Below are 12,050 nucleotides of genomic sequence, written 5' to 3' on the forward strand. Positions count from 1 at the left end.
ATGCTCCTCCCCTCCTCACACCCGTCATCCTACTCCACCCTCTCCACATGCTTCACCCCCCTCCACATGCTCCTCCCCCTCCTCACACCCGTCATCCTACTCCTCTCTCTTCATCCTACTCCTCCCTGTCCACATGCCCCTCCTCCACATGCTCCTTTCAGGATCTGCCTCGGCTCTTAGATAACACTAGATAACAGCCACTGTTGTGACACACCCATGTGTCATCAGTCCATCTGTAATGGTACAATTGTTGTTTCAGCATCCCATCATTTCAAGGCCTGACCCATGTCAACAGTTTCACCTTCCCGGCCTGCTTTGTGCTGGAGCTGCCTGAGCCCATCCCTCTGGCACTGTCTATGATACAGAAGATACAGTCACATACAAGTCAGTATATTTCAGCAAGGGACGTTAGTTCATAATACTAACAATTGGTTTGCTGGCGTAGACATGATTATCTACATGCCACAGTGATATATATATTGCTGGAATATTGCTGACTGGCATTAAACAACAAACAGACAACCTCCTTTAGTAGCATCCGATGACAAATAAGGGAGTACTGATGTTCTATCATATCCCTGTTCCTAGGGATCACCTCTGTGGTCTTGTGAGGTTGGAAGGTCGGGGTTTTGATCCACTGTCTTAAATAACTGTTTCTATCACTGATGGTACTTGATGTTACCCTGCCTAGTGTGTGGCATTAAGGGGATAAGACAAGTACAGGTCATCCTACTGAATGGGAAGCTAAACCCAGTTAACCTCAGCTCCGTGTTGCAGAGCTTACTAGATTGATGGAAGTGTTACTTGGTCTTCCACTGTTCTTTATTCTATTGAGACTTCCTTATATTTGTGATCGCCTCATGGCCTAGTGGTAGAGCGTCCGCCGGAGAGAGCAGAAAGTCCAGGGTTCATTTCCCGGCCATGTCATACCAAAAGACATTAAAAGATAGAACGTGTTGTTAGCTTGTCTGGCGCAAGGTGTTAGGGGGCTAAAACAAGGACACACACACGTGCATACACATCACTAAATAAGTGCACTAATTTTGGATACGACGTTAAACCCCATTTCACCTCACCTCCTTATATTTTGTTTTTCTCTTATTGCAGATATAGACATTGAGAAAGGTGCCGAACCCAAACCACTGTTGTCCCTCATAATGGAAAAATATTCAAATGGAAAAACTCTCAATGAGACAGAGCTCTTTGTGGTAAGTTGTGTAGCTTGTTTTCATGGTATGACAAAGGACTTCCAAGAATATACAACAGCTATCCAAATTGAACATGAATTGCAGATTTGATATGAACACGGGGCATGGGTGGCCCAGTCGTCTAAGGTGCTGTTATTCACTGTGCAGAGTTGCATCCCTCAGACATGCCAGAATCCTATGATTAAGGGTTCGAATCCCTGTTCACCCCAATTATGTTTCTAGGTTCATGGTAATAAGATTTTTTTTTAAGCTCAGTGTATGTGTATTTTTGGGGCATGAAGTATTATTATTTTTTTCATATTCTTGGCTTTTTTTCTCATCAATCTAATCTAATAATTGACACATTAGCCTTGATATAATCTATTTGGAAGATGTAAATGTGTGTTGACTGTGATGAGATTGGCATCACATGAAGTCTGTCAGGACATTGATAATACTTGCTAGTTTCTTGTAGGGATGTTGGGATGTACATGACATGAAATCACACAGTGATAAAACTTGCTAGTTTCTTGTAGAATATACAATAGCTAGAGGAATTGTGATCTACATGACATGAAATCACACAGTGATAATACACGCTAGTTTCTTGTAGAATATACAATAGCTAGAGGAATTGGGATCTACTTGACAGTATTCAGGACTGCTGGTTAACACAAATGCTGACAATGTAGGAGACGTTGTGGGTGGACTTGTAATACTGTACTATTACACATAATCATGGTGTCTGTCTTCAGTCCTTGCCCGACCAGCAGCATGTGTACTTCATGAACAACGTGAACGGCAGCTCCCTGGACCAGCCTGGTGCGATGGTGTCCCGCATCCCGTTCACACATCCCATGAATGTTGCTCACATCCTCAGTCATCTACGCCAGCAGCTTGTCTTCAACACTGTCGTCAGTAGCTGCATCAGACCCAACTCCAAACAAGGTATGTTGGACACTGAGTTACATCCTCTGGAAACTAGGGTTGTTGATGAGGGACGAAGTTTACCATCGTTTACCTAGGTTCTGTGTTTGTCCAGGTGACCACTTGTCTTGTCTTTGTGATGGGTGTCACGAAGTTTACCATCGTTTACCTAGGTTCTCTGTTTGTCCAGGTGACCACTTGTCTTGTCTTTGTGATGGGTGTCACTAATGGGTGTCACCTTTTCGCAAACACCTGGTATCATCACTATTTGATAGTAATTCTTAAACACATGTTTCTGATGTAGTTGGAATCATTGAACAGATTCTGCTTTTAGCTTTTCTTATGATTATGGAGTGAGTATGGCTTTTTGCCGCTTTTAGCAATATTCCAGCAATATCACGGCGGGGCGACTCCAGAAATGAGCTTCACACATTGTACCCATGTTGGGAATCGAACCCGGGTCTTCGGCGTGACGAGGGAACGCTGTAACCGCCAGGCTACTCAACCGTCCCTTATGGTTTTGATGCTTTTATTTACTCCTATGCTTTGAGAACACTTACAATTTCAGCCTCAACAGAGATCCACAATCAATGATGACAGGCAATCAACCAGGTGCATTGTTCAAAATTAAGCATGAAAATCAAGGGGCCCATGTAATAAGCTTGTCATGTTTTTGAAATAGCGATTGCTGTTGTGATAGAGCTGACAACGATCTCCCTACCCACCACAATCCACTTCAGCTGTGCCACTTAATGTTTCAGATATGGCGAATGCTGTTGTGATAGAGCTGACGACGATCTCCCTCCAACAGATCTGTATAACCATGGAACACCCTGTATATGACTCCATGTTAAACGTGGAGCTAGATCTGGGCGATATCACCAGCCTCAAGTGTCGCCTATCTTCAGGGCACACGGACCAAGTTCTCTGTACTGATGACTTTGCTTCCAGGGTGTTCCAGAGGTAAGGGAGATAACTGTTGTATTGCTTTCTTAAAAATCACATTTTTGTAAGATAATATTTTAGAAAGTGATTAATATATTTTTCTTATTGTATTCTACCTTTTTTGTGACTTTTTAGGCTAATGACCTAATTACTTTCCGACCCTGTTATCTTGAATGTACCGATATCTCAAGCTTATATCCAGTCCTGACCTCCTCACGATAAAAATAAATATAAATTTGACCTCTTATCACAAATTCGAGATACAAAATACATAGCACTATCTCAAACCTTGGCCTTGGTTGGTTGTTTAACACTGCTCTCAGCAATATTCGAGGTGTTTGACAGCAGTCTGTAAAGAATCGAGACAATCCAGTGATTAATATCATGAGCTTCGACCTATGCAATTGGGATCAATGACATGCATCAACCAAGTCAGCGAGTCTGACCACCCAATCCCGTTAGTCGCCTCTAATGACAAGCAAGATGTGAGCAGTTCTCCTGGATACAGACTGTGGAATTCCAGAATGAAGTCCAAAACAGATCACTTGCAACATTGTCTAGTTTCATCCACTGAACTTCAGAAGCAATGGGCATTAAGAGCAAACAGACATCTGTCCCTGACTCTTTTTGTAAAAAATGTTATAGTTTGTTCATACCACGCACACCTCACTCAGCCAAAATGTAATACCTGTCCACCTGTACATCTGGCACAATTTTTATTGATTATTTCGTGTAAAATACATTTCCATTCGTCATCACACACACATGTTGCAGAGATGCCAACCATTACGCTTTGGGCACAATATTTACACTTTTGAACCTAAAATTACATTATTACCCATCCTCCCCCAAATATGATTTTGGACATTTTTTTCATGAATTATTTTCATGTACAAGATATCAAGGAGATCAAATGGATTGTTGCTCACAATATCATAATTTACAGGCCACCGTCATATAGCTGGAATATTGCTGAGTGTGGCGTTAAACTACTAGTCGCCTTTGCTTGTCATAAGGTGACTGACAAGCTTTTGGTGGTCAAGCATGGTTGATTGCATATCAGTGCCAATTTGTCTGGTCCAGATTTTATTACATAGAGGCCACTGTGATATGGCTGAAATATTGCTGACTTTGGACTTAGGAGAAGGAGAAATATATGTACAAGCAAATGCATGAGGATGGGTTTCAACATACTGTAAGATTTGTCATCTCTTTTCAGATGCCTGTCAATCCCAATCACTCTGAGGTCGATCATCAAGAAGGGTAGAGAGCAGCTGCAGAAGCTACTTGAAGAAAGGCTGGCAGCGATGAAGATGGCCTTATGGCAGCGCAACAACCGCCCCCAACCCACACAGACACCCAGTATACACTCCAGGGGGAGACAACCCGTGTTCGTGAACCCCGCCCTGTCCCAGGTGCCCCAGCAGATGGCTCCTATGCAGCAAATGCAACACCAAGTCTCTCATCACCATATGCCCCACCCTATGACTCACCAGATGTCCCATCACCACCATCATCAACTGCAACAGCAGCAGCAGCAACAGCATCAGCTGCAAGTCAACCAGCTGCCTCCACCTGCTCAAATGACCGACATGAGGGGTCAGATGCAAGATATGCGGGGACAGATGCAAGATATGCGCAGTACCATCGCTGACCTCCTCTCTCCCCCTTTGGACAAAATTGGCAATAATCCTCTGTTGGCTGGACTTCTCGACCAGGAACATGATGGCTCTAGTCAAGAAGTGAATGACAGTCCCATGTTGTCCAAACTCTTAGAAGATCAGACTACGGGAGCTGCTTCAACTGCAGCTGCCGCCGCTGCTGCTGCAGCAGCAGGTTCTATACCATTGGCAAATGCAACAAAACCATCAGCCCTTCATAAACGTGTGCGCAAAAGACGTTCTACTTCTGACCAGCTAGGTCGAAGTCCCAAACATAGACTGAGTGATGGTGAAGGAAATGATAAGATAACCACTATAGACTTAGACTCGAGCTGTAGTCCATTTGATTCTAGTTTACAAAGCAGTTCTGGCCTGCCCCCTGCACCAGGCCTGCAGTCCATTATTGACTTAACAGAAGACTCATTCGGGGAATCCAATCTGAAGAAGCTTGCAGATAGTATGGACAGTTTGATTCCTAAGGATCAAAAGCAAGCAACGGAAAATGAACTGTCAGCATTGTTGTCGGACGCGGATCCTGGGAGGAGTCTTTTATCCAAAAATTCATCGCCGGGTTCAAAAAACGAGAATGCCTCTACCTCTCTTGAGGATCTCCTCGCTGGGTCGGGAGAGGGAAACGAGGCTCTAGACCCAGCTTCTTCTCTTAGTAGTTCCTCTTCCAGTATAGCGTCAGATAAAAACAGTGGAAGAAATGCTGCTTTTTTAGGCTTTAAGTCCAGCAGTCCCAGGCAGGACTCCAAATCTCCCATCTCCTCGAGTTTTCACAAGGAAGTTTTTAGCCCTGACCGTGAAAGGTCTGATCCTCTACACAGTGCAATGTTTGATAGGACAGCGTTTGATCTTCCCGAGACCAAGTACTCTGTTAAGACACCTCCCATTAAGACTGAATCCAGTTCCTCAGATAGGAGGGAGATTACAGGTTTGTTTGAAAAATTTGAAAAGTTAAAAAATGAAAATGTGGAACCAATGTGTACAAGTATTGTGAAATCTGAGGAAGGGAAGGGGTTGAAGTTGAAGCTGCCTGCTTTGAGGCATAGTGATAGCCGCAGCGCACCTGCTGTGAGCATGGAATCTCTGTCAAGCAAAAGCCTTGGCAAACAGAGCAATGTGGGTACGTTTGACTTTAAGAGTGATGAGGATGAGGATGAACCTTTGCCAAGCCTCAGTGGTTCGGAGAGGCTAGCAGTATATGCAGCATCACCTACCAGGCTGCAGATTACTAACAAATCAAAAAACTCTTATGATACCTCCTCCCGTAGAAAGAGTGAAAAGTATAAAAGGAAAGAGAGCAAGTATGGCTCAAGTGGTGAATCTGTGAAGAGGAAGAGAGGGAAGGATGAATCGAAGAAGGAGAGAAAGAAGCGGAAGTTGGGTGAGAGTAACCAGTATTCTAGTGTGGCTGTGAATAAAACTGTATATCATGCTGCAACTGTGGAGAGTGATCAAAAGTCGGTCACCAAGTTGAAAATTAGAGTGTCAAAAGAGCCTTCTTTTAAGATTGAGGAGGACACCTCCAAGAAGTCCTCCAAACACTCATCCACTCCAGTGGTAGACAAGTTGATTGTCTCCAAACATGACTTGAAAGATCCAGACATAATTTCAAGCCATAAATCACAGTCATCCTCTCAAAAAAGTCTTCATCGCTCATCATCTTTATCTCAGAGATCAGCAAGTCCAAATCAATCTCAGGGTAATAGTGTTAGCAAGTCAGACCCTAAACTGGCAACTAAAACTACAATCCGACTCAAACCACTCAATATTCCTAACTCAGGATCTTCAGTAACTGTCCAGACTGACAAAAAGAGTCCTTCTACATTAAGCACCGCTAAAAATCTTACATCCACTAAAACATCAGTGTCTAATTCATCCCGACCTCAGGCACCAATAGTTTCAAAGGTATCTCTCTCACCCAGTCCAGTGAGGACACCAACGTCCTCCCCCTCCAAGCTTGCTTCCCAGTCGTCGGGCAAATCCAGTTCCTCTAAATCCCTCACATCCTCCAAATCCTCTTCCAGTCTACCAAAACCTCCCACATCACTCAGTTTGTCAAAAAACCCTGTGTCAAACCTTTCTAAGTCACCTTCAGCTTCAAATTCGCCAAAATCTGTCACCTCGACTTCAACCAAATCTTCAACACCCACCAGTAGTGCTAAAACTCCAACTACACCAGTCACTGCTAAAACTCCTTCAAGCTCGTCTAAAAGTCACTCATCCAGTCCAGCAAGGCCATCAAGTCAAAATCCAAAACTGTCCTCGTCTCAGACGATTAAATCCTCATCCTCATCCTCAGGATCACCTAAAACCAGCACCAGCTCATCCAAATCTTCAAGCTCTAATAGATCAGTCAGTAGCAGCTCAAACAAATCATCAAGCTCCTCCAAAACGCAAACATCAAGCTCTTCTCGGCCTCAGTCCAGCTCAACAAAATCTCAGAGTTCCGGCTTAACAAAATCTAGTAGCAGTAGCTCATCAAAGGATAAGAACGCTTCAAAAACCTCCAGTACGCCAAAATCCTCCAATGCTTCAAGTTCTAGCTCCAGCAAGAATTCATCTACCTCAGGCCCTTCCCTCCCGGCTGCCCTATCCATAGCTAGTTTCCTCCCCGATGCGCCCACAGCTAGTAGTGTGGCTAGTCTTCCCCCAATCCCCAAATTATCCTCCTCCTCCTCGAGCAGTGGAACTAGTCACAGCAGCAACACCAGTCAAGGCTCAGGAGCATCTAGCTCCAAGGATCTCTCCACCAATACATCAGGAGCTGCTCCCAACTCTGGGGGAACAAGTAACACCAGTGCTTCACACAGTTCTAAAGCCTCAGCAAGTACTTCCAGTGCTAATGTTACTAAAAGCTCTAGTGGCAGTGCTTCTGGGAATCCCAGTTCGAAAAGTAATTCCACTGTAAATAGCAAACCTGTTGAGTCCTCAAGTGCTTCAGAAGGTGCTGGTGGAAATGGTTCCGGCTCAGGATCGTCTGGTGATGCTGGTGCAAATAAAGGCAAACTGCCAGCTGCCAGATCGAGGAAGGGATCTTTGTCTGCTGTGATTGACAAGCTGACAAAATCCAGCACTACTGCAGTGCATGTCAGTACTATGACACCGGGGGAAGTGTTGGCCAAACAAGCTCGGGAGAAGGCTGAACAGGAGAACAGAGCTTTGGCTGAGCAAAGAGCCGCCCGCTCAGACCCTAAGGCTCAAGATCATGTGTTAAATAGTTCAAAGACAGAGCGAGAGAAAAGTGATACTGGTGACACGAATCGGAACCGGATGGATTCTCAAATCAAAAGGAATATGTCTGTGGGATCTTCAAATAAGGATTCGCCCAAAGTGTTGTCTTCTGTGAATAATAAAGTGAGTCGTAATGAAATGATAAAACTGGGGCAAAATTCGTCTCCACTAAACAAGGTGGTTACATCCGAAAACAATTCAGTGTCTTCTTCACCTAGGACCAACAGTCTAGGTTCCTCTAGATCTGTTGGGAGGGCCAGTCCTGTGAATAAGGAGGCCCTGAAAAATAGGGACAGCCCAGTGGGTCGGGCTAGCCCTGGAGGCAAGTCAAGCCCTGGGATTAAAGATAGTCCTGGTAGGCCAGGTGCTTCAACAAACTCTGTGCTTGATGGAAAGGATAAAGTCAATGCCTTTTCAAAGGATGATAATAAAAACAGAAGACAGTCCTTGGAGAGTGGGAGAAGTGGGTCTCCAGTGACAGGGAATAAACCTGTGGGAAATGTGTCAAATAATAAAAAATCTGAACTCTCAGATAAAGGCAGCATTAAAGGGGGGAGTGTCTCTCCTTTGACGATTCAGAATGTGCAAAATGTAGGTGTGGAGAAGCGAAGTCCTTCGCAAAAACATTGCACTTCGCCTCTTGTGTTCAACAATACTAAATTCAATGGAGAAAGTTCTAGAGAAAAGACTCCTAACAAGGAGGAGCGAGAAGCATTCAAAGTGCCGACGCCCAAAGCTTCCACTCCTGAGACTCGCGATATGGACGAGCTAGAGTGTTTGCCACGAAAAAAGCAACGAGTCAACAAGAACGTGTCCAGCCCTCATAGTGATGCAAGTAGTCCAGAAAATGGGCTTGTTATAGATTGTCCGGGGACGCCCAAGGTCAATAGCAACGGGCCGTCACCTATGCCAGTTCTTGAAAGTCCAGTTAAAGATACACCAGCTCCTCCTCCACCCACTGATGGTAAACCGACTCCTGTGAAATCCTCTACTGTGTCAAGTTCTCCTAAATCCAAAGTGCATCAGTCACCACGCCCCAGCCAAAGCCCTGCCGGGGTCAAGGTCACGAGTAATTCCGAGACCCCAGGGAGTGGGGATACCCGTCACTCCCCTTGTGAAATAGATGATGAACTCATGGATGAAGCTTTAATGGGCCTGAATAGCTGATGATTGTGTTTTAGGTTTTGGAAAAAAAAGGAAAACCACAAATTGTCCATTGTGACCGGTGGGGTCAGAACAGTAATAGGATATGACCCTACTGAATTTATTTAAGTCATTTATGGATTTCCTTACAGTTAAGAATGATTGTCAAAACTAGCCTAAACATTCCTAAACAAAAACTTTCATTTGGTAAGACTTGGAATGTTTTTGTAATTATAGATTATGTTAAACATACCTCTGTCACTGGGTTCTTCAAAAGATGGTTGATTGTCTTAAAACCAAAGATTTAAAGTTTTTGTTTAGAATATCCAGTTTTGACATTGTCCTATGAATTAATTCGATACAGTATGCCAACATTCAAGGTAGATTCTGAATTGTCAATTCATTTTACTTCTTCTATCGAGTCATGAAATAGGGAAAGGGATTTTTTGTCATCCAAAATACACCATGTACTCTGTCCTTCATGCTGGCATTGATACATTAAAAGAATCTTATTCAGTTCGGTGATTTTTAGACATGTTCCCTGGTCCATAAGGAATTGTTATTCTGTCTTTGCAGTAGTGAGATGTGGTTTTCTTTGTAAACCAAGATGTGATTAAAACTGACATGCAAAGCCAAAGTGGTGTCCTTCATGGAAATGGCACAGCTTCCAGACAAGCTGATACCTTTGCCAAAATCTCTTCCTGGTTTCTCATATTGTTTGAATGCGGTTATGGGCCACAAACTGATCGTAGTGCTAAGACTGGTCTAATCTCTATACATTAACATAGACTTCCATCTGTTGCAGCACTGGGATCACTCCCTGGTTCTTGAGTGTTTGGGGGCACGGGTGGCCCAGTCGTCTAAGGCGCCGCGATTCGCTGTGCAGAGTTGCGTCCCTTGGGCACGCCAGAAACCTATGATTGTGGGTTTGAATCCCGGTTGTCCCCGATTATGTTTCTAGGTTTGTCAGCACCATACCCGTGCTCGTGGGTTTCACCGAAGTGGTAAACGTCTGAGACCTGCATCACTTCGGGCTTTCCTCCCACATTAAGCTGACACGCCGCGATATAACTGGAATACTGTTAAAAGCGGCGTTAAACCCAACTCACTCACTCACTCTTGAGTGTTTGCTGAGGTCAGATCATCTTCAGGTGTGCACTGGTCTTTTGTTATAGAGGAGAAGGTGGTGCAGGGGAAAGGAAAATAACAGTCTTAGAGATTGAATCATCAAAGAAACTGGACACGAAATCGTACAAAGTATTGTTAGCCAAAAATTTAATTGAAGGTATTTTTGAGGGTTTAAATATTTTTTCAGTCAGACCTGGATTAAGTGACAAAATTTCCTCCCAAGTCTGTAGTTTGAGTACTGTCTTCCATGTTTTCATATGGAGACGGGCTAGATTTATTTTTATTTTTATTTAAGTATAACTGCATTGATGTTATCTGAAACTTCAGTTCAAAAAGCAAATATAGTTATGAGGTATTTTATTTACACCCCAACTATGGAGACTGTGTTACAAAGTGTGGATGGGGTTTAGACGAAATGAATAACAATACGTGTGATCCAGGACTGGCTGGCTGTTTGTTTCATTAAAACATGATGCCATATTAACGGCTGATACACGTGATGCAGGTTTTCTCGTGGAATGGTAAGTCAGATTGTGAAAAACGTTTGGAGGTCATACATTGTGTCATATAAAAGGATGGGGGCGGTCGGGTAGCCTAGTGGTTAAAGCCCTCGCTCATCTGCCGAAGACCCAGGTTCGATTTCTGACATGGGTACAAAGTGTGAAGCCCATTTCTGGTGTCCCCTGTCATGATATTGCTGGAATATAGCTAATAGCAGGGTAAAACCATACTCACTCACTCACTCATATTAAAGGATGAAAAATCTCTGAGAAGCAACATATCCCACAAACGCAGTCTTCTCCCCTAAGATACATGACCAGTGCCCAGTACTGAACAAGAGGTCTATCCCTACATTGTCTGCCCATCAGCTGACTGTTAATAATTTGTTATTCTTGTGTTGCTTTCTGAAGTCAAGACTTTGTATTAATTATTGTACTTGTTTCTTAGACACATCCACTTTCTCAGGGCAGTATCTCCATGTCTGTTGCTTGTCACTCTGTCTGTTAGTTGTACAAAATATAATGTTAACCTGTTGTCAGACCCAAAACCAGAGACTGTTTCTCTATTTACTCCTACGTGAAAAGCCAAAATCACAACATACTACGTAACCATGGGAATAGCAGCATTACTAGTGAAGATTTGAGCTCACCTGGGCTATAAGTCTAGTTGTGGTTATGTCATGGCCTGTTTGTCCGATGTTGCCGTCGATATTAAGATGAAACTTGGTTGTCACTTTGTCGTCATGCTGAAGGTGGTTCAGATATTTATTGTAAATCATGCAGGGTTAGAAATTGGCTCTAGTCCTATAGTTCTTACCAAACTGCCCAATGGTAAAGGTATCATAAGGACAAGAAGAAAATTGCCATTTTTAAGGGGTTTGCTTTATGTTATCATTATAAGGACTAGTGGATGAAAACTAATCAGCAAACATTAACACCTTGACTGTAGACTTTAAATTCCTTGATGTACCACGCTTGACGAGAAGTTAGTGTACAATAACATTGTATGTTATAAGCCTTGTTATTTGTGTCATTGTTTCGCCTAGGTACAGTGAACCTGACATGACAAAATACTCCAATATGTCTAGATAAAAATACGACACTTTAATGATGCTAGCAAGGAACATTATTGATTTCATGATAACAGTACTGTAAATTTAAGAAATGAAAAGTGAAACTTATTGAAGATTTAAACACTTTCTTCTCATGGGCCACAACTCCAAAAGGCTATGTCATGACTGACATTCATCGTTGCTTACTGTAGATGGTGTTGCAGAAGTAGTGTTAAGTTAGTCTTGACCAAAATGTAACTTGTAGCT

General features: G+C 43.2%; 1 protein-coding gene across 1 annotated transcript in view; it reads left to right on the top strand.

Moving 5' to 3' along the window:
* Positions 1-11,034, top strand: part of LOC139470267 (mediator of RNA polymerase II transcription subunit 1-like) — a 75,021-nt gene extending 63,987 nt beyond the window's left edge. The window contains exons 11-15 of the mRNA XM_071252614.1: positions 260-384; positions 1,108-1,208; positions 1,943-2,135; positions 2,876-3,077; positions 4,279-11,034. Of these exons, the coding sequence (XP_071108715.1) occupies positions 260-384; positions 1,108-1,208; positions 1,943-2,135; positions 2,876-3,077; positions 4,279-9,127 (5,470 nt within the window). The 3' untranslated portion in view covers positions 9,128-11,034. The remainder of the gene's footprint in view (positions 1-259; positions 385-1,107; positions 1,209-1,942; positions 2,136-2,875; positions 3,078-4,278) is intronic.
* Positions 11,035-12,050: the final 1,016 nt, after the last annotated feature.

Source organism: Haliotis cracherodii, unplaced genomic scaffold (genome assembly GCF_022045235.1).
Source record: "Haliotis cracherodii isolate W230 unplaced genomic scaffold, xgHalCrac1.p SCAF_20, whole genome shotgun sequence".
Classification (NCBI taxonomy): domain Eukaryota; kingdom Metazoa; phylum Mollusca; class Gastropoda; order Lepetellida; family Haliotidae; genus Haliotis; species Haliotis cracherodii.